This window comes from Rattus rattus, chromosome 8, assembly GCF_011064425.1.
Source record: "Rattus rattus isolate New Zealand chromosome 8, Rrattus_CSIRO_v1, whole genome shotgun sequence".
Lineage (NCBI taxonomy): Eukaryota > Metazoa > Chordata > Mammalia > Rodentia > Muridae > Rattus > Rattus rattus.
The window spans coordinates 79,747,862-79,771,597 of NC_046161.1; the positions used below are offsets into that span (position 1 = coordinate 79,747,862).

General features: G+C 40.3%; 1 protein-coding gene across 1 annotated transcript in view; it reads right to left on the reverse strand.

The window, feature by feature from the left end:
• Window positions 1-251: 251 nt before the first annotated feature.
• Ibtk (inhibitor of Bruton tyrosine kinase) overlaps window positions 252-23,736 on the reverse strand; it is a 64,770-nt gene continuing 41,285 nt past the window's right edge. The window contains exons 22-29 of the mRNA XM_032909520.1: window positions 22,092-22,240; window positions 20,667-20,827; window positions 18,100-18,192; window positions 17,456-17,599; window positions 9,531-9,677; window positions 3,602-3,673; window positions 3,070-3,202; window positions 252-1,407 (exon numbers count right to left, since the gene is read on the reverse strand). Coding sequence (XP_032765411.1) covers window positions 1,276-1,407; window positions 3,070-3,202; window positions 3,602-3,673; window positions 9,531-9,677; window positions 17,456-17,599; window positions 18,100-18,192; window positions 20,667-20,827; window positions 22,092-22,240 — 1,031 coding nt within the window. The 3' untranslated portion in view covers window positions 252-1,275. The remainder of the gene's footprint in view (window positions 1,408-3,069; window positions 3,203-3,601; window positions 3,674-9,530; window positions 9,678-17,455; window positions 17,600-18,099; window positions 18,193-20,666; window positions 20,828-22,091; window positions 22,241-23,736) is intronic.

Consider the following 23,736-nt stretch of genomic DNA (forward strand, 5'->3'; position numbering starts at 1 on the left):
ATTTTTCTTAAATTACTCATATATATAAAATAAAATTTTATATCCTATAAATGGGATTTTTAGCCAAGTTAAAACAATATATATATATATATATATATATATATATATATATATATATATATATAATATGCACACACACATACACAACTGATCATGAGTGTGGCTCTGAGGGGAAATAATTGCAGATAGCTGGAAATTGTGGATAGCACTAGTGTCAATCTACACATGGAGTCAAACACACACATGAGAAGTGAAGTGGATCAACATTACTTTTATTGCACGTCTGCTCACATGGCTGCTGCTTGTGGGTGGAACTGAGCTAAAACACCGAGTTAGTTACTTCCAACCAATTTCCCCTTAGTTGAAGTCAGGCGGGAACTGTCGACCTATCTCTGGTCGGGATTCTTCCCAGGCCTTCAGCATTAGCTTTCTCATGGTCTACACACCGAAGCACACATTTTAAAATGGTTTTTCTTTTAATTTTAAACATTCAAAACCAAACAGTATACTATAAAGAAAATAACCAAAATTTCCATGTATACATATAATCCAGGCTCACAGAAATTCTGATTATACAGACTAAAAAGTAATTATAAACAACCACTCTGGTAAACTATTCAGCAATCTTATGCTTATTTTAGAGAAACTTAACACCTTAAGACACTGAATCTTTCACAAGTAGGTCTGTCCTCTCTTACTACCTTCCCACCCAACCAAAAAAAAAAAAGAATCTATGAATCCAAATCTCCCACAGAAGCTATGATCATAGACGTCCAGCAACTGTAGAGAGGCCTAAGAGCAGTCCAGTGAAAAAGCAGCAAGAGAGACATCTACTCAGGCAAACGGAACATTCTGGCCATCAGTGAATCAGCAGTAATGATTGAGGCTCCGCCTTAAGCTCATCAATGTCTTCTTTAAAAACACGTGTGGCAAGTTCTTCTAAATCACCCATATTCTCAAGTGAAAAATTACTTTTAGTGAACTATTCCTAAGCTTTAATTTCACCCCTATTTTCCTTAGGTAATTTAGAAGAAACAATCCAAGCAACCTTAGCCTAACATTTTTCCTGACACATTTACACATGACAGTCACTAAAATCACAATTCTGATAAATGTCTCATTAGTCATACAAACATTATAAACTACGGGAAGAAATCATATCCACTCTTGCTCTGACGGGAACACTGAGCTAACAAATCTTAAGAACGCTTGCACATGCATTTTCTTCATGTAGGCAGGGTAACCACAACTAGGAGCAGTGTCCTCTCCAGTGAGCTAGCACCCATGCTTGTTCCACATAGGCACTGCCACTGGTCCCTGTGGTGTCCTTTCAACGATGACAAACTCATCGGGGTTGCCAAATGCCTCATAGAAAACCAGCAAATCCTGTATTGCATGTTCCTCAACCTGGGAGAAAAGAAGAAAAGATTTGCCTCATTTTAAAGTGGAACAGATTACAGGATACAGTAGAGGTCTTCTGGCTTCTTCTGGAGCGACTGAAATGTCACACAGACACACACAAAACTGCAGACATGAATCAGAAACCCTTGGCCTTGTTAGAAACCTCAAGCCTGAGCTAGAATAATCAGATACCTGTTCTCACTTAGCCTAACACTTTTCCTGACCCATTTACACATTTGAATCTCTTCCTAAAATTTTTATGTGCATGTGTGTGTGTGAGTACATGGCTGTGCATCACATGTGTCCAATGTCCTTGGAGGCCAGAAGAAAATTTCCAAATTCCTAGTAATCAAGATAGAGGTGGTTGTGAGGCAACTAATATTAGTGTTAAAAACTAAACTCAGGTCCTGTGGAAGGGAAATACATGCTCTAAGTTGCTGAGGCATCTGCCAGCCCTTGATTTGAGTCTTACGCTTCAGGGAAGAGAAACTGCATGAAGTGCTGGGTCCATTCCTGCTGGCAGTTTTATCCATGAGGTAGGTGTTTCCTGCCACTGCTCTAGCCTCTACATCTTGAGTTTGCCCTCTCCAGTGTTAGAAGGCTGGTCTTTTCTGCGTCTGCAATCTTTCAGATGTCTGTGAAATCTTCCACCTCTCAAATAAGCTCACCTTTCCATAAGTTAAGACAAAGAAGGTCTCTGTTGTCTACAATCTAGGAGCTGAAGTAGAAGCTGAGAAGAGCAGGAAACATCATCAAACTGTTTGACTGGCTATTTTTCAAACATCAAAGAGGACATAGCATTGCCAATACTGAAAATAGAAACCTGATCACAATTTGCTAGTTCAAATTAATTATCCTGAGTGTCAATTAATTACTTAAGTTAATGGATGGTTCAGTCTAGTTTTACATGCATTTGAATTTTACTCTAGCAGACCTAATCAGTTGCTCAAAGTCAATCAATTAAATTAAATAAAAACAGTTTTCTACAGACCTATGAATGAGCTGGGTGTGGTAATCACACCAATAATATGTAGGGGCAGTGCTGATGCTAAGATCCTGTTCCCCAATTGGTTCTTGATCTGTCAGTAAAGAAGCCATGTGCCATTTGCTGGGTAGAAGGAATAGGTGGGACTTCTGGGTCCCTGAAGGCAAACTGACAGATCCAAGGAGAGAAGAGACAGAGTTCACCATGCTTCTGAGGGAGAAAAGGTGACCAATCATGTGGGATCATGGGCACAGCGGTGGCCTACAGCCGCCCCTACAGGCGGGAGACGGAAGGTGCTCAGCTGGGAGCAGAACTAAGCACCTAAGGCTGAGGGCAGGTGGGAGCTGTGGAGCTAAGAGTACTGATAAGGCCACTCCTACAGGCGGGACGGAAGCAGTGCCCAGCAACTGGGCCACAAGGCAAGCTGAATTTGTTTTCATCCTTGGATCCAGCATTCTCTGGGTGGGGTCTGGTAGCACAATCCATTCCCAGAGCTCAGGCAGGGTAACAAAGTTACATGGGACAATAAAACATCTGGAAGGCAGAGGCAGGAAGAGTGCCATGAGTTAGAGGCCAGCCTGGCCTGCAGCATTAGACACTGCCTCAGAAAACCAAATGACAGAAACTCCTAATGACCGAGGGTTGAAATGTAGCTCAGGCCTCACTCTAAGTATGTCATTTACCTGAATGAGAGCCAAGGGTTTCTCTCGGCTTCTGATGAGGGCAGCTTCCTGTTGCCGCTCTTCTTCTACGATGGATGCAAACGTGACAGGAGCAACTGCGGGAGATGCCGCCAGTGAGGAAGACAGCCAGGGACTGTAAGGGTAACAATGACGACTTTTACTCACGTCTGACAGGTTTTGCATGTAAAATTTCCTATGAAATATTACTTCGCAATGCTGCTCCCCTGCCCAGGGACTACCTCATAATGCACCAAGGAAGCGCTGCAGAAATGAGGAAATGGTGAGGTGAGAACACCGAAAGGAGAATTATCATTTCACTTAGGAAGTATTGCAGGTACAATTTTAGAAAATTCCAAAAAGTTAAAGTGAAGTGTAACAGATGATATAATTAACTCTTAATTTAGGAAAGAGAATATTCAAAAAATACATTCGAGTAATTTCAACTACACAATCATCCACTTCTTAATATACATTTGTGTCTATGTGAAGCACCAGCTCAGGATGAGGCCCACGGGTAATCAATTAAGCTTACTTGGGACTGTCTACAAGTGGAAAATCAGAGACATGATTGCTTTCTAGTCCTGGAGTTCCATGAGGTGAACATCTGTAAAACAAATTCCAAACATCAGGATTAAGGATTCAGCAATATAAGTAAAACTTCTTACTAATAGATACAGCAGAACTGTGAGCTCCTGACTCAGGAGACAGATTACTGTGTGCAGTCAGGCCTGGCCTAGCCTAAGAAGTACAACCAAACAGAGAAATCTACAGAGATGTGAACGACACAGGGAAAGCATAAGAAGCAGTCCTTTTCTAATGATGTTCATGTATCATTATGTATGGTAATAGGCATATATGAGAAGTACAAAGGCCTGTGTGATAACCACTCACATTTTGTGGGCAACTAACATACTGTAATATGATCCAGATGACAGACAGAATAGACTAGAATATAGGATCCATTAAGAGTTGCTGATCTAGAACCAGAAGTCCAAATAAAACCTTCCTTCTGTAAACTGTCATGGTTGTGGCATTTTGTCACAGAAATATAAAAGTAACATACATAGTAAGTCTGTCCTTTTAATGTGTTTTAACACCATAGCAAGCCTCTGGTATCTAGCCCTGGTTTGTAAGACCTTCTCAAAGGACTTAACCAAGGGAAGTTATGTTTGGTCTCGTCCAAAGTTAATCCAAGTTAATCCTACCAGAATACAGAGTATTTTCATTTATGTTACACCTTTGTCTTAAAGGTTAAGATTCCACGAAGGCAGAGTGGGGGCAGCATGCTCAGTGGCTGCAACAGCAAGCTAAGAGCTCACGACATCTTCTATCACAAACAGAAAGCTGAAAAAGTGCACTGGAAATGGCCAACATCTCTCTCAAAGTTTGCCTCCAGTGACACACTTCCTCCAGCAAAGACAAACTTCAAAAGCCTCCCCAAACAGTATCACCACGAGGGGACCAAGTATTCAAATGCCAAGTCTATTGGGGACAGCTCATCAAATATCACACTTCAGATGCTGAAAATTATCAGGTAGTTCTGGGAACCAACTGAAACCAACTGATCAGTACTTTCAACAACGCACAAATCCTGTAGAACTGACGACCACTTGGCTGTTAGATGTGTCCAGTAAGACAGTAGTTACTGATTATTAAAGAGGAATAAAGCGTAGGTGTAATCAAAGTACACCATAGCTATATACAGAAACATCATAAAGAAACCTGTTATTTTCCACAATTACTAGTAGCTAATAAAGGATTGAAAAATGGTATGTTACAGACTAACAAAACTAAACTGACAGTCTGAGGAGGTCTCAAACCCAGGGTCTACTGAATCAATGCCAACTAAAGCTTTTAAAAAAGACTATTCTGTTTTCGGAAGGCCTGTGCTACATGGAATTAGAAACCAGCCTCAGTAGGTTCGTATGACCCTACTTCATGGATGCTGACACTGAAGACCGGCTTCCATGTTACAATGAAACATCACTCTGGGGTTGGAGATTTAACACAATGGAGAGCTTGTCTCCAAAAACTCTCTAAATGGCAAAAAAACACAAAAATCTGTTTTATGAGATTATAATCCCACAACTCTTTCCACTAATAATTTTGAATGGATAATTATATAAATCATTTCTTTTCTTTATCCAAACAACTGGAAGTCATCAAATTTTCATCATAAAGTATAGGACAGCCACTAAATAAAATAACTAGAAATTTTTAAGAGTTCTAAACTTTCAAATAATATAAACTTATTAAGCTTCAGATTCTAAAAACAAAACCAGACATTCTAATACACAGCTTGTATACAAACAATCTTCCAAAAAAGAAAAATATACCAAAACATTATAGAAAATATTTTAAAGAATTTTGTTTAAATTGAAAAGTACTGTCAAATGCAGATGTTAAAAGAACGAAGCTACTTTTGCCTAGACAATATCTTTTAATTTGTAAGGTTTTATACTAGCTTTATTCTAAAAATTTACATAAGATTAGAATTAATATAACCCTAAGAGTAATTTTTTCCAGAAACAGTTTTTCATGGTGACGAGAAACACAGCTCCTGTTTCCCAGTCCAGAGCTACAGAGCTATTTAGGTGAAAGGAAATGAAGAAACAGGCTAAAGGAGCACAAGAACGAGCACAAGTCCTTCCCTTCTGCATTTAGCATCCCCTGATGATACTGCCTTTCTTTGTTGCCATTGCCCTGGGGCAAAAAATTAATAGTAATCATTTTTTCAGTCACATTTTCGCCAATTGAGACAAAAGCACATGGTGTGTAGCTCTTCCTCAGCTGAGTCCTGACCCTTACACTCTAACCCCAATGACCACCAGCATCCTGCTTTTCGCCCACTACTTCCCGTTTAGGCTTGCTTCCCTTTCTCCTAGTTTTCCATTTCTTCTTTTAAAATCCTCAGTCCACATTCCTAAGTCAGTGACAAGGAGGATCAATAGTGATGTGGCCTGTCCCTCTGCTATTCCATGACTGCACCCTAGAGCTCCTCGGGACAGTCATGGTGGCAGCAGTGGAGCTCCTGTTCTTCTATGCATGCAGCACAGGACTTCCTCCGCACTGCGCCGACTGTCCTGTCACTTGGACATGGCCATTTAATGTCTGTATACATATTCCATTTATTAATGCAAACTTCACATCCCTTACGGGCTGGGCCTGCATATTGTATTCTTCCATATGCCCAACGGAAGCCAATGCAACGCTGTGCTCCTCCAGGCACTCCATTAATGTGGTGCATGTTTTGTTGCTTACAGGGCTTTGTATGTCTTTTTTAAAAACACATTTACTTGTGAATTACATGTTTTCTGTGATTAAATAAAGCATGAAACACAATCTATGCCTTTCCCGTATCCTTATCAATGAGAGCCATCTATATAAAGATTAGTCTCCATTGCAAACATCAAGCTACTGAGACATGATCTTTCAACTCAGTCGTCCAAAGTCATAGGACAGCATATACTTCTCAGTTTAGTCCCAATGTGACAGCACACTCTAGTGACCAACTAGCAAACCACAGAGCCTTAAGATTTTCTTAGTGCCATGACCAACAGCAACTTGATGAAAAATTAAAATCCCAAAGTATACTGCTAGAATTTAAAAATATAAAATACTATAAAAATAAACTTAATTTTTATATTTTCAAGTTTGTGCATCAGAGACATCCAATACAATTCACTATAATCAAAGCAAATATTACCCGAAAAGGAGTTACAGTTGTGATTTATTTCTTCCTTCAGTCAATCACTAAATACTCATTATACGCCCATTTTAAGGAAGTGTATGCCATGCCTGGCTAAGAGAAACACCGTTCTTGCTGCAGAGATGCTGCACTCTTTCAGGTGAAATGAAAACAGATGCAGCACAAGGACTGAGTGCCAGGTGTGGTCCTCACACCTTTAATCCCATCCCTGGGGGAAGGGGAGGCAGAAGCTGAGGCAGAAGCAGGTGGATTTCTGTGAATTTGAAACCAGCCAGGTTTACATAGCAAATTCTGGACCACCCAGAACTAAACAGTAAAATCCTGTTTCCAAAAAACAAAACAAACAAGTAAAAACCCCAAAAGTATCACTAGCAACAACTAGAAGCATGATACAGAAGCACGGCAGAAACATGTTGTGACCAGAACCGACTTATTAAAGGAAGTATGAGGACTCTAAAATACACAACTGAATAAACTCTGAGAAGTTGGAATAAAAGGGTAAGGCGATAGAAAGAAAGAAGATTCTGAACAAAAAGTCAAAGACAATATAATACATGGATTATTTCCTAAGACAAAGGAGAAGAAGTCAAAAGCCAGGCTATGTAGATCTTGAAGGCCATATTAAGAATTGTAGCTTTTATGCTAAAGGCATTAAGTCCTGTATTTTAAAGAGAATACAACAGCTTGATGCAGTGAAGCAAAGAAGACAACTAGGCACGGGCCACTGTCATGACAGAGCAAAGGTGCAGAGGACATGGGAGGGGTGAGAGCCATGGTTACAAGTTAGTGTATGTATTAAACACATCCCAATCCCAGTCTGTTACTGAGAAAACAGAGTAGCAAGCACTGCTTACGAAGGAATGACGAGCAGGATGAATGAGTCCTTTATGGAGTGTCTACAATTGGGGTTTATGAGTAAATTATGCAAACAACTGGTCCTACCAAGAGGACCAGTAGTCTGAAGCTCAGGATCACATATGAAGGTAATCTGTTGTATGTTATCTGATAACATAAATGAAAGTAGTCTATGGTATGTTATCTGATAACAGGACATGTTCATGATGCAGACAGTGTAGAAAGTATAGAAAGTAAAGTGAGAAAATCACCCACACTTGCACTTCTAGTATGAGCAGTCCCATCTCACGGCACCATTAATGTTAGGCAGACTGCTTTAGTTTAGTAATAGAGCAAAATCCAGGATGAAATCAAGTGGGAGCTGATGGCTCCTGGAGGATGTCTGACCCTGCAGTGCTGAGAGACTGGTGGGGCCATGGTTAGAATAAACAAGGAAGAGAAGTGGGAGATCATTATTCCACCCACACACACTCTCAAGCCCAGGCTGGCATTCACAGCAATCCTCCCCCAGCCTTCAGTCAATAGAATGGCAGACCTGAGTTACTATATCTACAGGGACTTCTTAAAAAATAATTTATAGGGGTTGGGGATTTAGCTCAGTAGTAGAGCGCTTGCCTAGCAAGTGCAAGGCCCTGGGTTCGGTCCCCAGCTCCGATAAAAAGAAAAGAAAAAAAATTTATAGGAAGGAAAAATGGAAATAAAGCATTTGTCATTCCATAAAACATTAATGTGGTCACAACTGACACCCCCCCCCAACATTCTGGGAGGGTGTACATGTGAATCCAACCAACCTTCTTATTACTAGCCGTTTACTAATCAGGAAGGTTCATTTGCAAGTACAATAGAAAAGTCAGGTGTAATAGCACAGGCCTACAATCCTGTACTTGGGAGGTAAAGGCAGGAAGATCAGGAGTTCAAAGTCATCTTCACCTACACACATACTAAGTTTAAGGCCACCATGGAATTGGGATAGATATTTCTGCCATGGTGGCAGCCTGCCTTGGGAACTGGATGGGTAGAGAGATTGTTGCCAGGCTCAGAGAGAGGCCATCGGCCGAGCAATATGGGATGGAGCAAAGCGGGTGAGAGGCTTTGCTGACTGAGATTAAGGTATCTATCAGATTATCTTGGGGCACTGCAGTGGTGAACCTAGCAGGATAAAAGACTGATTTATTTTTTATAATTTTACAACAACAGTACATACTTGTAATCTAGCACATAGGCTAGAGGAGCCCAAGATTAAGAACACCAGAGAAGTTCCAAGCTAGCCTGGGTTATGAGATCCTTACTCAAAAAACAAGAACTAACTAAAGAAATGAACGTAAGTTAAAACCAGAAACACCCGAAGTTCAATAACAGGTACATGGAGCTGGGCTGCAGTAGATCAACACCAAGAGAGAGCTTCAAGGAGTTAAGTGGTGTCAACTGCTGACACACAGCCACATAGATGAGTTCCAAAACAGATACAGTAGGAAAGGTCAGACTTTAGAACAGTATGCATCCTCCGTGCTTCCACTGACATGGAACTCTATACTACACCAGGTCTACGTTGTCAAACATCAGTGGGTAACGTAGGGAAAAGGGGTACGGGGAAGAGGCTCTGGGAGCAGTGATTATGTTCAGTCCTCTGAGGATGGGACCGTGTCATGGGTGCAGACGTATTCCAAAGCTCTGCACTGTGGCTTCAGCACACCATGTATTATACTCAAATATCCCCAAAACTGTTATCAAAGGAAGAATGAAGAGAGAGAAAGAGGAAACGCACTTGATAATGTCTGCTAAAATGTACAAAATGCTATAGCATCTGGCTAGTACACGTTTAACATCATTTTAGAACAAGAAACCAGCACAGAGTATTTTAAAGTAGAAGCTGATGTAGGTGTTTTAAATTTATTACCTTGCAACATTTAGGGCTGGAGAGTTTTCAGTTCCTTTAAAACAAACTTTTTTGACATGATTTCCTGAACCACGGCCAGGAACAGGTTTTTTTTCTTCTAGTAAAAAATTCCGGAATGAGCTGGATGAAGGTGAGTGTAGAGGTGCCCTGTAGCAGAAAGCAGAGATCATGTTATAACACATTGTAAAGGGGCATACTAAGGGACAATATACAGTACAAAACTATCAGAAAATCAAACAATTTAAAACTTTATTGATCTCATAGATTTTTAAACAAAAACATTTAAAAAACCGGTTTCACACGTTTTTCTGTTTTTATCATGTAATTGTCTATTCCAACAGAGTTTCAGTATGCATGGTTGAACAGGACATGGTATACTAATTTTTTGTCAACTTGATACGAGCTAAGGTTATTTTCAAAGAGAGAGCCTCAACTGACAAAATGTCCCCATTGGGCAGGCCCAAAGGAAAATCTGTGAGGAGCTTTCTTGATTGATAACTGATACACTAGGGTCCAGCCCACTGCTGAGGTAACTCAGGGGCTATGGCAACTTTCCTCTGTTGCCTTTACTTCAAATCTTGCCTCCTTTACTCAGTGATAGACTGAGGCCTGGGACATGTAGGCCAAACAAACCCTCTCCTCCCTAAGATGGCTCTGGTCATTGCTTTAACACAGCAAAAGAAAAGCAACACAAATAAAGACACAGGGAAACACTCCCATTAAATAACTACTCAAAGTGTATGCAGAAAACCAAGAAGCGAGTGTCTTAGTTAGGGTTTACTGGGGTGAACAGATACCATGCCCAAGGCAACATTATAAGGGCAACATTTAATTGGAGCTGGTTGGAGCTGGCTTACAGGTCCACTGTCATATAGGCAGGAGCAGGACAGCATCCAGGCAGACACGGTATAGGAGGAGCTGGGAGTTCTCTCCATCTTCATCTGAAGGCTGCTAGGAGAAGACTGGCTTCCAGGCAGCTAGGACAAGGGTCTTAACTCCCATACCCACAGTGACACACCTAACTCCAACAAGGCCACACCCTCTAACAGTGCCCCTCCCTGGGCCAAGCATATTCAAACCATCACAGGGGGATACATAAAAATGTTTACAATGACTTAATTACAGTTTTGAATGTGATAGTAGAAGCTTGTTGAGTTAGAATCAACAAAGAAAATTATGCCATAAAAAAAAATAATTAAGAGATAGCAAGGCTAGAAATAATCTTTAGATGTTAAAATTAGCAACAATACTAAAATAGCTATTATAGTTATGCAACAAATAAAAGTATATATGTTTGGGATGTGTGCTGCTTAACGTTCTGTCAACTCAACAAAAGCTAGAGATCCTGGGAAAGAGACTTTTAACTGAGCAAATGCCTCTGTAAGACTAGCCTATATGAAAGTCTTCCAACCACTTCACTGACTGATGACTGATGTGGGAGGCTGCAGCCCACTGTGGGTGGTGCCAACCCTGGCCCCCATGATGCATGATTCCTCCATGGCTTCTGCTTCTGTTCCTGTCTTAAGGATTTCCCTCAATGAAAGACTGTGATGTGGAATTTTAAGAAGAAATAAACCTTTTCTTCTCCAAATAGCTTTCGGTCATGGTGTTTTATCACAGCAACAGAAACCCTAACAGTAAAGGGAAACACAGGAGGGGTGGGTGGGGGTAGAGTAGGTGTGGACTGAGAGGGGGGGAGGAAGGGGATGTGAGAGAATAATGCAAGATACGAGAAGAATGAAGATATGAGAGAATAATAATACAAAAAGAAACCTTAACTTATGAAGAATTAAATGACATATAAATAACTCAATATTATTGAGTAAAAGAAATGGGAAGAATAACAAGGCATTTCAGAGTTGAAACACGGTGTTTTAGAGTAGTTTTCTTGGATGGCCTTCCAGACTGAAAGTCAGTAAAGGAGATGAGTGAACTGGAACATGGAGAACAGACACATGATGGGCACTGATGTAAGTCAGCCTGTTAGGTATGAGACACTGAATGACCAACATACACAACTAGAGAACCAGAAGCAGCAAAGCAATAAAGATAAGACTGTAAATCAGACAATGGCCGGGGTTGGGGATTTAGCTCAGCAGTAGAGCGCTTGCCTAGCAAGCACAAGGCCCTGGGTTTGGTCCCCAGCTCCGAAAAAAAGAAAAAAAAAAAAAAAAAAAAATCAAACAATGGCCAGAATCTCTCCACAACTGACAAGAGATATAAATTTAAGATTTAAAAATGTCAGCAACCGGGCTGGAGAGATGGCTCAGTGGTTAAGAGCACTGACTGCTCTTCCAGAGGTCCTGAGTTCAATTCCCAGCAACCACATGGTGGCTCACAACCATCTGTAAAGAGATCCAATGCCCTCTTCTGGTGTGTCTGAAGACAGCGACAGTGTACATACATACATACAATAATTAAAAAAAAAAAAAAAAAGTCAGCAACCTCCAAAGACAAATGCAAAGAAAAACACCCCTAGACAAACTAAAAAGTTTGCTTTAAAGATAAAAGAAAAAAGTTGGGCTCAGTACACTTAGCTCAGTGGTATATCCCGCCTAACACGCAAGAGGCCTGAGTTTGATGCCAAGACCAGAAAACGAGTGGGGAGGGGGGGCTTGAAAGGAGACAGAGGAATATATCACAATATGAGAATATAGTGAGTTTTTTTTTTTTTTGTTTGTTTGTTTTTTGGTTTTTTTTTTTTTTTTCCAGAAACAAGGAGACTAGGAAGTGGTAAAAAGAAATCATTAACACACCAAGAAAAAGAAACACGTCAGTCTAGCCTACATCTCCGAGTGAAGCTTTGAAGGCATTAACAGGCCTTGGCTGTGTTCGATGGGAGCCAAAGGCACCCAGCCAGGATCCCTGAATCAGACAGTAAACACTAAAGCTGCTTTGGAGGGAAAAATGCATCGTGGAACTACAGATAATACGGTGCACCCCAGGAATTACAAAGGTAATGAGGAACCCAATGGAGAAAGTGTGACGATTTACATGATCGTATGGGCAAATATACTTAGAACAATTTTGTAACCAAAAAAAAAAGTGCTCAAATACCGAAAAGAGATAAACCTAGAGAACAAGCTAAGTGCAAAAAGCCAGAAAATGTACCTAATTTTCAATTCTATTGAAATTACATATTATATTCTAATTACATATATTCTAACTGCATTGCATTCTAGAATAATTAAAACTAATCTACCAGCTACAAAGGAAATTACCAGTCACTGGCTCTGGGCCAAGAGGGGACAACAATTAAAGAGACTATCCAGTGAGAATATTCTAAGAGGAGAGTAATATCCAGTAATTTACTTCAATACTGACTGGCACCCCTCATGTTGGTTCAGCACAGACAAGAGGCCACACAGGCCTGAGAGAGTAGCGAGTCTAGTCAGACCCACATTCACTTCTAGCAGCCTGTCCCCTCCATCAGAAGACCATTTCCACATTTAAGGTCACTTATTCTAAGTAAAATCTCAAGCAGTAGGAGACAAAACGAAAGTCTTTACAAATCTGTATCAGAGCCACTGACTATGAAAGCATCTGTGTAGAAGACCCGTCTGGAAGAACCACCGTGGGTTCCTCGGGGCCCTTATCTGAAGACAGGGATAGCACGATGGACAGAGACCACCACGGAGACCCTAACACTGCTGTAGATACTCCAGGCAGACAAGCAGCTCGCTTCTCTAAATACAGGAACACCGAACGGCTGACTAGGAAAGTACAGGCATCAGATTCACGGGTGAACTTAGAAATTCCCATTCGTAGTAAACAGCACACACCCTGCAAAGTCCTTTCCAGAAAAAAACAGTTCTTTGCTTAGGATAAAACTCCTTAAAAATAGTAACAGTTACAGAATATCTTAAACTCACACACTCATTAGCTGTGCACGGTAACCACCTGTAAAGCAGCCAATGCGGCAGGCAGTCTAAGCAAGCCGTGCCTTTCCAGTGGGTATGCCCAGATTTAAAACCGTGTCTCGTTTCCCACAATTTTACTTTCCGAAGTAGGACTCTGGCTATTTTCTATCTTAAAAGCCACAGAAACTTTATGAAGAAATATCTGCAGACATTTATATCCACACAAAAATTAGTCAGGATTTTGTTCCTTAGCCTCAGCAAATTTAATGAATAAAATTTCTAGGTGAAAAAGGTTAAATAACTCCAATTATTTTACATAAGCTAGCTCAAAAGAATTACATTCAGACATCAGGCCAAACCACAAAGACCATACATTTTCCACAAGAAGTGAAAAATATATTTCTCCAAGTAAAACATTTGAAAATGAAACGTGCTCAGATCCCACATACATTCAGTGTTTCACATCACTTTTATAATTCAACTGGCTGGAACTTCACTCTAACGCAAAGTCCCAGGACATTTAGTACTTTCCATCACCACACCGAATTGTAGTAGCCAGGGTCCAACCATACCTTGGGAATGAATATGGAGTTAGCGCATGTGTATGTGAATAGACTAGTAAAAACGCTTCCACAACCACAGTTAATTTGTGCCTTAATTAACTGCACATTTGATATTAATATAAAGACAAATAAAAAAACATCTGCAAATGTAAATTTTCATTACATGATTCTACAGATAGTAAAATGTAAGTATCTTAAAAAGAATTACCATCATAATACATTCTGCAGAGATAGCCTACAAATTAAAATGCAAATTTTGAATTTTCTACATTTCTAAACTAGAATATAATTTAAACTCTGCCAATTATTTTTCAATTAGTGTGTATACAGAATAGTGTCTTAGGGTAGTCACCGTACATTATATATGCTTCCATTGCACATGCCGTGACTCAAAAATAAAACTATGTATTATGTTAAATAATGTTGTTGTACTTTTTAAACTGTGCTTTCTGTACACAACTAATGATTACAATATAAAAAGCAGCATATTATCTCTGTTTTTTTGTCTGAAGTTCAATTTGAACTTTAAATTTATAAGGGAAAACTACTCAACAAATAATAATATTTATTTTAACTTGTATTTAATGTGCCTCAAAGCTCCTAAAAAACAATTAACTATTTTATATAATGTATTCTTTAAGTTTCTAAGAAATACTTTCTGGCCTGTGCCAATAAGATAAAATGCATATAACCTCTGCCATTATAATCATACACTGTGTGTATTACTCTACCTAGGTACCTGAATATATACCCTTTAGAGTCATTTCAGTCTAGCGGTTAATGAGTACAAGAAGAGCAAACATGCATCCTGAAGGATCTCGCACACAGGTGGTTTTGGACGACAGCACAGGGTGGAGCACGTGGGGTGCATACCTAAGGCCCTGGGGTCAAGCCCTAGCACAAAGGAAAACATTTTTAAGATAAAAACATACTGAGTCTAAAGTAATAAAAGAACATTAACATAAACATTAATTTATTTTTAATCATTAATAAATTAATTCAGTTGCTGCTTCCATTTAGAAGTCAAAATAATCTGTATTTGATCAGTTATGTAAATTGTCTTTTGATATCTTAAGATATAAAATTAATCACTCGTTTGTTTACTCATACGTTTTTCAGTTGTGTTTTTATAGAAAAGAATGCATAATAAATATTTATATTTGATCATGGCGTAATTATTTTTCAAAGAAAATACCCTCATGTTTCTGTCAAACTTGATGACATTTTCTCCCTATACTCCTAGAATTCTCCTTAACAAGCAGCAGTCGATTCCCTTTGCATTTTAGGAACACAGCGCCGTCCACATGGAGCTGGGCTCACGCTGCTTACTAAGAAAAAGAGTTCACTAAATTTGAACATCAAAATCTGAGGTTTCAAATACTTACTATTTTTCCCTAAAATCCCATATAAAGTAAACAGAAAATAATCAGAATAAAGATGTTTCGTCCACAGCTATTAAGACACGGCAGCCTGAGGTCTGCACGGCTTTGCCATAAACAGCTACAGGGACAACCGGTGTGAGCTCAGGAAGACAGAAATTACACTGATGGGACAGGAAGAACCCCGAGAGCTCCCGTCTGCTGAAGACATGCTAGAGACCAGACTGGTGTGGCTGCGGTGACAGATGTCACCTACCTTAGCTCAAGGAAAACTTGAAATCATAAGTCAAATGGAAAGCAGGAATAAGCTGTGCACTAAGTCTAAATTTGAAATAGGAAAACGTGAAAATCTATACCAAATGTGAACCAAGTACCAGCAGAAACCTCCTTATCCTGATCAGCTTCCAGAATGCCAGCACCTAAACACAGACCTTGTCAGTGGAGGCAGAAGTTGCTCATTAGAAAACTAAGACCTCTGGAGATGAGGAGAAAGACATCAAAGGGATCACCAACACATGTGGGGTCCCAGTGGGAGACTGCAAGGCATGCGTCATCAGTTGCACATACACAGGCACATGGTATTTCCAACCAGAGCACAGAAGCAAAATAACCAACAGACTAAGACATAAACATGAACCATAACACAACCTACAGAAGCAAACAGCAGTGTCAATCAAACCCTAGTTTTTAATGTTCTATGAATCATACATTATGATTTTTTGGACTTCCTCTATCAATATATTATAAGATACATCTGCATGATTTCATTACTCTGCAGTATTATACTTTTAAAACTTTTTATTTATTTATTATACTTTAAAAACTTTTAGCCATTCATTAATGACAGATAAGAAGACTGTATCAAGATTTAGTTATTGGAAACAGTGACAACGTGGACGTTCTTATAGCATGCATACATAGATCTCTGCCACGTACACACCAAATGGGAGAACATTTACAGAGTACATGCAGCTATCACAGTATCTGAATCCTAAACACTATAAAAAGGCACCACAGAAAATGAGACAGACCACAGAACACAGGGGCCAAGAAAGATATTGCCAGGAAAAAGCCTGAAACTCCATTTCCTTGTTTACTGCTGGCTTTTTAAAAGAAGCTGAGGACGCAGTGAAATCCACATTATTAAGCTCAAAGGATCCTCAAGTATTTAACTTACTCGCTCCGACTACAGCATCTAGCATGGTCAGCCATGCTGTGTTTAGAGAAGAGCCCTCCGTGCTTTAACAGTCCCACCTCCAACCTCCAACAGCTCGTGGCTGGCTTCTCCCACTGCCTGGTCCCTTTGCGTCCTTTCTCAGTGGCGTGCTTCCCACCGACTGGTGCTCGGAGAGCAATGACTCAGTTCCACAAGGTGATGCTCAGAACAAAAAATCAACAGCTGGCTATTCTTTTCAACATATTTTACATTTTCAGTGGTGGGGAAAACAACACAACACAAGTCCTTCATTTTCAGGAACAGAGCGATAGGCACGAACACTGACAGAACCCCCCAGACCTCTGTGGGACACGATTCTCCTGTCCCTCCCTCGCCCTTCCCACGACCCATGTACCGTTCTCTTAAACTGGGTTCCTAGCATTATGGCACGAGTTTCTAAACAGGAAACTGGAAAGATAGCAGGAAAACATTTTACACCATTCATCTTTGGAGACTGCCATAGCCTCCATGAGAAGACTGATGGCACAGACCCCCAGGACAAAACAGTGGACAGTGCTGCCCAGACAGCTGAGTGTGCAAGACAACAAGCATGCATGCAGACAAAGGACAAAGGGAGCAAACACTAAACGTCAAGTTCATTTTTGTGATCACATGTTAAAACAAAACACTAAATTCTTTTCAACAGAAACTACAGACTGGCAAGAATGATATCAGAGTAGAAAGTCAACACACTTGAACCATGATGTCTGTCAGTAAATCTAAAATTAATAATAAAACTTTTTTTAAAGGCTGTTCTACACAAGTTCCAACCTTTTAAGTTTAAAGCCAACAGGGGAAATGAAATATTTAAAAAGACTTTAGAAACACATGCAGGGGAAACTCAGAGGCCAAGAACCACCTTTGAAGCCAAGGCAAGGCCTCTGTAGTTTTAACAACTGGAGCATACCATGCGTTCACTGGCTTGGGGGACTTTGAAGGAGCTGTCAGAATGGGCTCCATGCTATTTGTTCCTGAATTGTTTTCTTTGGTAGTCAATGCCATCATTTTCCGTTGCTTCTGAGAAAGTTTGATTCCATGAGAAATAATTTTTCTAAAAATTAAATTAGAGTAAACCAATTACTTCTACTGGCTTCACTGTTTCTGAGAAATCTTAAGTTTCCTAAGAAATCATTACACTAGAAACAAAATTAAACCACTCAGTATTAATCTCTGCTTAAAGTTATCCTAACATGTTTCCTATTAAGTTTCAACAGTTAAAATGTCATTTATACTGATGATCAACAATGGTTAAACATGAGCCCCCAGAATAGAACTTGTATCAGGTCTGTGCATTTCTCAGAAATAAGAGATCACGACAACCACTTCCGTGGTGACTCCGGCACGTAACACTGTATGCTAATGCACTAGTGTATCCGCCTGACCAAACATTAGCACACAGCTAGCAAACAGTACCAAGGCTGTTAGCTATCAGAAGACTTATAATAATTATATCAAATGCACAAAAAAATAGATCCAATATGTCATCCCAGTTCTGTAGGACAGAAATACAATACAACATGGTCTTTTGTCTGAAGTGTTTTATAAACCAACCCCAAGTTCGACTTCGGTGCTGCACCATATTTTTGTCTGTTTGCTTCTGTTTCCATGATAGTTCTGAGATCCACAACAGGAGGACTCACAGGACTAAAAGACATAAAAAAAAAGTAACACAGCATTCGCAACCTATAATGCCCAACATCAAACTTAACCAAACCTGTGATTATACAGGAAGCTGATGAGATCTAATTTATAGTCTAAGTAATAGTAATAATTAGATTCATTTTGTTAGCTTCGGCCATCCTCAAAAAGAGGCATTTTGAATGACAGCTATTCCCATAAATGCATATAACAACTAAATCTTTAAAGCTTTTCAATTTGAGTGATAACCTGAAATTATTCTACTAACAAAACAAAAAGACAACAGGAGTCCTGGGTCATGTAAATTTAGGCAAAAGAACTCACTAAGACTCTTACTTCTTATCCTTCCAGATACATGAAGCTTGACAACCATTTCATTCTTAAAGACAAATAAAGTCCTCACTAGAATCCTTTATTAACAAAAATGGACACTTTTCAGAATATGGGGGTGCTCAACAATACTGGAGACTCAGGGAGTGGGGAGCTGTACTGTAAGGATAATAAAAAAACTACACTCTCTGAATACAGTTTCTGTTATGACTAAAATCTATGGTATACCTAAGAATAATTTGTATTATTATAGATTAAAGAATAATATTTCTTTTCTTTACTTCCACTAAGAAATTCTGCTGCTAGACATTATGAGTCATGTCAGGGAAGCTATACTCATGAAATCCTAACACTGAGGCTGTCTTAAAGCAAGGACTCCATAATGACACTACCAGGAGACACGCCAACATAGATAGAAGGACTTTCAGAAAGCCCCTCCCACGGATTGGGACCTAGAGACAATCAGTGGCCTCGGAGAAAAAGGGAATCAGTTTACTCTAGAAACGAGTTCCCCAATAGGCTATCCAATCCCAAATGTTTAGCTCTAATCCCTTGAACATATGAGGCACACTAGTGAACTCATTAGTGTGTGTGTGTGTGTCTGCACATACATGTAAATATGAAGAGATCATGAGTTTGAGGGGAGACTGGAGGAGTTGACAGGGAGCAGTGGGAACAATGTGTCTGTGATTCTCAAAAAAATAATATAAACTAAAAATAACTGTAAGATATCAGGATTGAGAACTCTTTAAAAACTAAAGCACTATTCTCACTAGGTAATGCTTCACAGTATGGAGAAATGCTGGTGCATACACTAAACCTGAGAATACTGACAGCTAAGCACTTTGTGAATGTACAGGGAACTGAAGCAGAGAGCCAGCCTCACTGGTGGCTTTATACCCGCTATTCTTTAAATGTTTATCAAAACAATTACAAGATGGTTCTAGGTGTTCACACAAATTATGTATCACTGATGATATTACCATGAATTATGTCTAGAGGAAAGGGCCTATTATAGCTGCTTAGCAATTTTTACACATGCAGATAATTTCTGTGTATTAGAGTAAATTAATATTTTCATTATATTCATTTGGCTAAAACTGACTAGTACTCTTTCAGAGACACAGAGAAAACAATGAAAATCCTACCTGCTGAAGTGGCCACACCAGGCTGGGACTCTCTTTCCTGTCCTCCATTACAAACACCTGAGTGGACTTAAGGGCCACTCCGTGAGATGGAACCCATGTCTGACACTACTCGAGAAGCCAAAACCAACAGACAAGAGAGGCCACAGGCCCAGGGGAAAACCAACTGCTGCTCTTCTGCTAAATGAACAGAGCAGTGACTGCTAATGGCATTCTGCTCTACCTACAGATCAGCGAGCGTCTCACTCAGCCATCAGACACTTCCTCCTGCAGTAGAGGGGAACAAATGCATAGACAACTGGACAGTGTGCGGAGAGGAGACTCTGGAGGACACTCTGAAATGGTGTATTCTGATCGAGCTCCTGTCCCCTTCAGGCTGTGAGAAGTGTGTGGATAGGAGGCAGAGATATTTTAAGAGCTTGAGGGGATGGGGACATTAGGAGAACAGCGTCTTCTGATACAAGAGGGCTGATGCACAGATGAGTACAGAGCCTTTGCAGCGTGCTCAGGGCCTGCACAGGTCTACGCCAGACGAGGTCCCACACTGAGATAGGGAAGTGGACATGAGCTCCCTCCCATCCTTAGCCCAGATGCTGCCTCCAATTTATAACTGCTCACAAAAGAAAATTTACTTTTCTCCAGTGATGTTTCATTGGGAAACAAATCACTCTTAAGGGTAGACCCCATGCCCAGGAGTAGATGACCAACACAAAATGAACTCAATAGCTTTGTCTCAGACTTTGCGCTTTTGTGTTTTTATGGGTGGGGTGTGTGTGTGTGTGTGTGCGCGTGTGTTCCTTGTTTAATTCTGGTGATGTTTTTGCTTGGTTGGTTTTGCCTGTTTGTTTTCTAAAGAGAAAGAACGAAGGCAGGCTTGGAGTTGAATGAGTGCAGTGGTGGGGAGGGTCTGGGAGGAGATAAGGGAGGGAAAGCATGACCAGAATATAGTGTATGAAAAAAGATATTTCAACGAAAATACATTTTTTAAAACAGAAACTATCCTACCTGCAAGAGCCAGCCACCCAACTGGAAGAACCTGAAGCGTCCGCTCTGTTACTGGGGATGAACTGGGGGGCAGACTTGGCAGTTGGTGATTTTTCCCGTGGTTTTAAATCTTCCCTAGTACATGGAAGAGGTGTTCCATTCACATACGGCTTAGCTTTCCCCTGTGGAAAAAAGGAGGCCTCAGTAGCAGTTAACAGCAGGTATCTGGTTCATGGCTTAGAGGATTGTGAGTGACGCTCAACCGCTAGCACTTTCAATCCTGGGCCTCCAAGCCACTGCTAAAGCAGTCTCCACCCTCACCACTTACTGCCAGCTACTTACTATGCACATGGGAAAGGAAACAAACAGCAAACAAAAATAAAAGTAGTACATGTAAGATATGAAGCAGCAATCTTAGAATCCGTATTTCAGAAGGAACATTCGCATTAGATTTGAAAATTTGGTACAAATTTCTTATAATTCCCTTGATATAGTGTGTTAAATAAAGTGGCAGTAAAACGTTGACACTTCTCTGGGTTCCTAACGCCAAGGCTCAGAACGATTTGAAACGGCACGGGCACTGTCAAGGCAGAGTCTCTTCTCTCACAGGACATTCACTACACAGCTTCACCTTCCCGACACCTCAACTGTCCCTCAGATCAACCTGATGAGAACAACAATTTCCCTCAAACTTCTCTATTAAACTTGACCTTTCTGTAAGAAGAATAAATGTATAGTCTCAGAAATTGTAGGTGTAGCCGGTTGGTCGTGGTTCGTGCCTTTAACCCCAGCACTCGGGAGGCAGAGGCAGCACTTTAATCTCCGAGTTCAAGGCCAACCTGGTCTAGGGTTGGGCTACACAGAAAAGCCCTCTCTCGAAAACCAAAAACAACAACAAAAAAATTTCTAGAGCCCCAATATGTTTTATAAATGTGACAAAGTTGCAGGGATGACTCGGTTTCTGAAACTGTACCTCTATTGCTTCCTGTGGAGGACAGCTAGGGAGCAGGAATGAGGGCGTCTCAGGAAGCCTCCAGAGCTGAGCAGAGGGGCACTGCACGGCAGCCAGACCAGCTAGGGAGGTGGCTTTCCGGCTGGCTGTGCTCCAGTGAGCCCCAAGAAAGAAAGACTCCAAAAGTGGAAAGCAGTCTTACTTTCAAAATCATGTTTTTCTGATAAATTTTATCTCATTTTAATAGGCACTTTCTAAAATATTTCTGGAATTTGGCTGCAAATATACTTTTCAATGTCTATTCAATAATACTATCAATATACTTAGCATCAATATGTTTTACTTGCAAAAAATTAGAAATGAAGTTCATAAAGGATTCAAAACTACATTAAATTTCTACAATTAGAATAATTATAAAACACAGGGAACCTTAAAAGGAAGGTAAAATGTCAGCACCTCCAACCACGAGGTGAGGGAACAGGCTTGAGACCGACCTCAACCTTATCCGAATGGAATCCTGCTGTAAAGTCAGGCGACTGTAGGTCTCTGGGACTACCCACTCCTGCATAGCTCCCTTCAGAGTCTGAGGTTAACAATTCCGGAAGAGACTCCACAGAGTTGGTCTTTGCAGACTTTAATAGTCCTAAAATATAAAATAAAATAAGCTTGAGCCGCAGACATATTAAGCATGGGTTACACTCTGTGAGCCAAAGGGAAAGCAAGAAGCTTATTGATCCAGATGGTAATAAAACTTAAAGTACACACTCCACACCAGCACACACTGTTTAAACTAAGGTGACAAAGACACTGGCTAGGCGAAAGCCCACTGTGAAAGAGACTGTAACACAACTGTTATTCATCCTAAGTATCTGATAACTACTCAGTAAGACTCAGCGGCCCGGAGCTCCACAAACTGCTTTGAAGAGGTTAACCTCCGTCCCCAGGAAGATAAGGAGGGAGAGCAGATGGCTGGCTCCATACCAACACAGGCTTGCCTGTCTCTTTCCAGAAATCTCCTGTACAGAGGTCACTGTGCTCTGTAGGCAGGCAATGGCTCCACTGTGAAGAGGCAACACCTCAGGGTCTCTGTGGCAGCAGACAGCCCCATGAGCACAGGCTCCTACTGACCCTGGCGGCACCCTACTGGAGGGTTTGTCAGTTTGTTTTCTGTAAAAACTCGGTCATTTGTGAACTCTCAGTCCCTTACCCCGAGATGAACTAAATACCTACCTCTGGACTCCCTAGTATTCAGGTCCATCACAAACATAATACACAGCAAGCTGCTACTTGATGTCAGGTGATGATGCACACATTTTTAATTAATTAGAACCTAAATAAAGTGTCAAAAGAACCTGGACGATGTAGACCTTATGTGAGCTGTATGACTAATTAAAAATACATCAAGGGTGCTGTCTCTTACACACTTCAGAAGTATTGCTCCTTTATGGAAATTGCCACTAGTAAAAACCTGACGGGGCTGGAGAGATGGCTCAGAGGTTAAGAGCACTGACTGCTTTCCCAGAGGTCCTGAGTTCAACTCCCAGCAACCACATGGTGGCTCACAATCATCTACAATAGAATCCGATATCCTCTTCTGGTGTGTCTGAAGACATCGACAGTGTACTCACATACATAAAATAAATAAATAAATCTTAAAAAAAAACTTGACAATGACATTCAAACTATTCCTCACTATCATGCATTTTAGGCAAATTTTCATCTCAGATATTATACTTAAAACTGTACACTTTCAGGGCTGGAGAGATGGCTCAGTGGCTCTTCCAGAGGTCCTGAGTTCAAATCCCAGCAACCACATGCTGGCTCACATGCTGTAATGAAATCTGATGCCTTCTGGTGTGTCTGAAGACAGTTACAGCGTACTTATATGTAATAAATAAATAAATCTTTAAAAAAATTGTATACTTTCAAAACCCCATTAAAATCAAGAGAATCAAGTAAATAATTAGCACAGCTAACAATTATTTTTGTTCAAAACTTTATCAGGACCACTTGTCAAACTTTAAGGATTAGGATCCAAGTTAGATCTCCACACAACTATTTCTGATGAAATTTGCCTTTTACTCAATTTTCCTTTTGGTCTCCAATTAAGTTTCATCCTTTCATCATTACCTGCTTGGG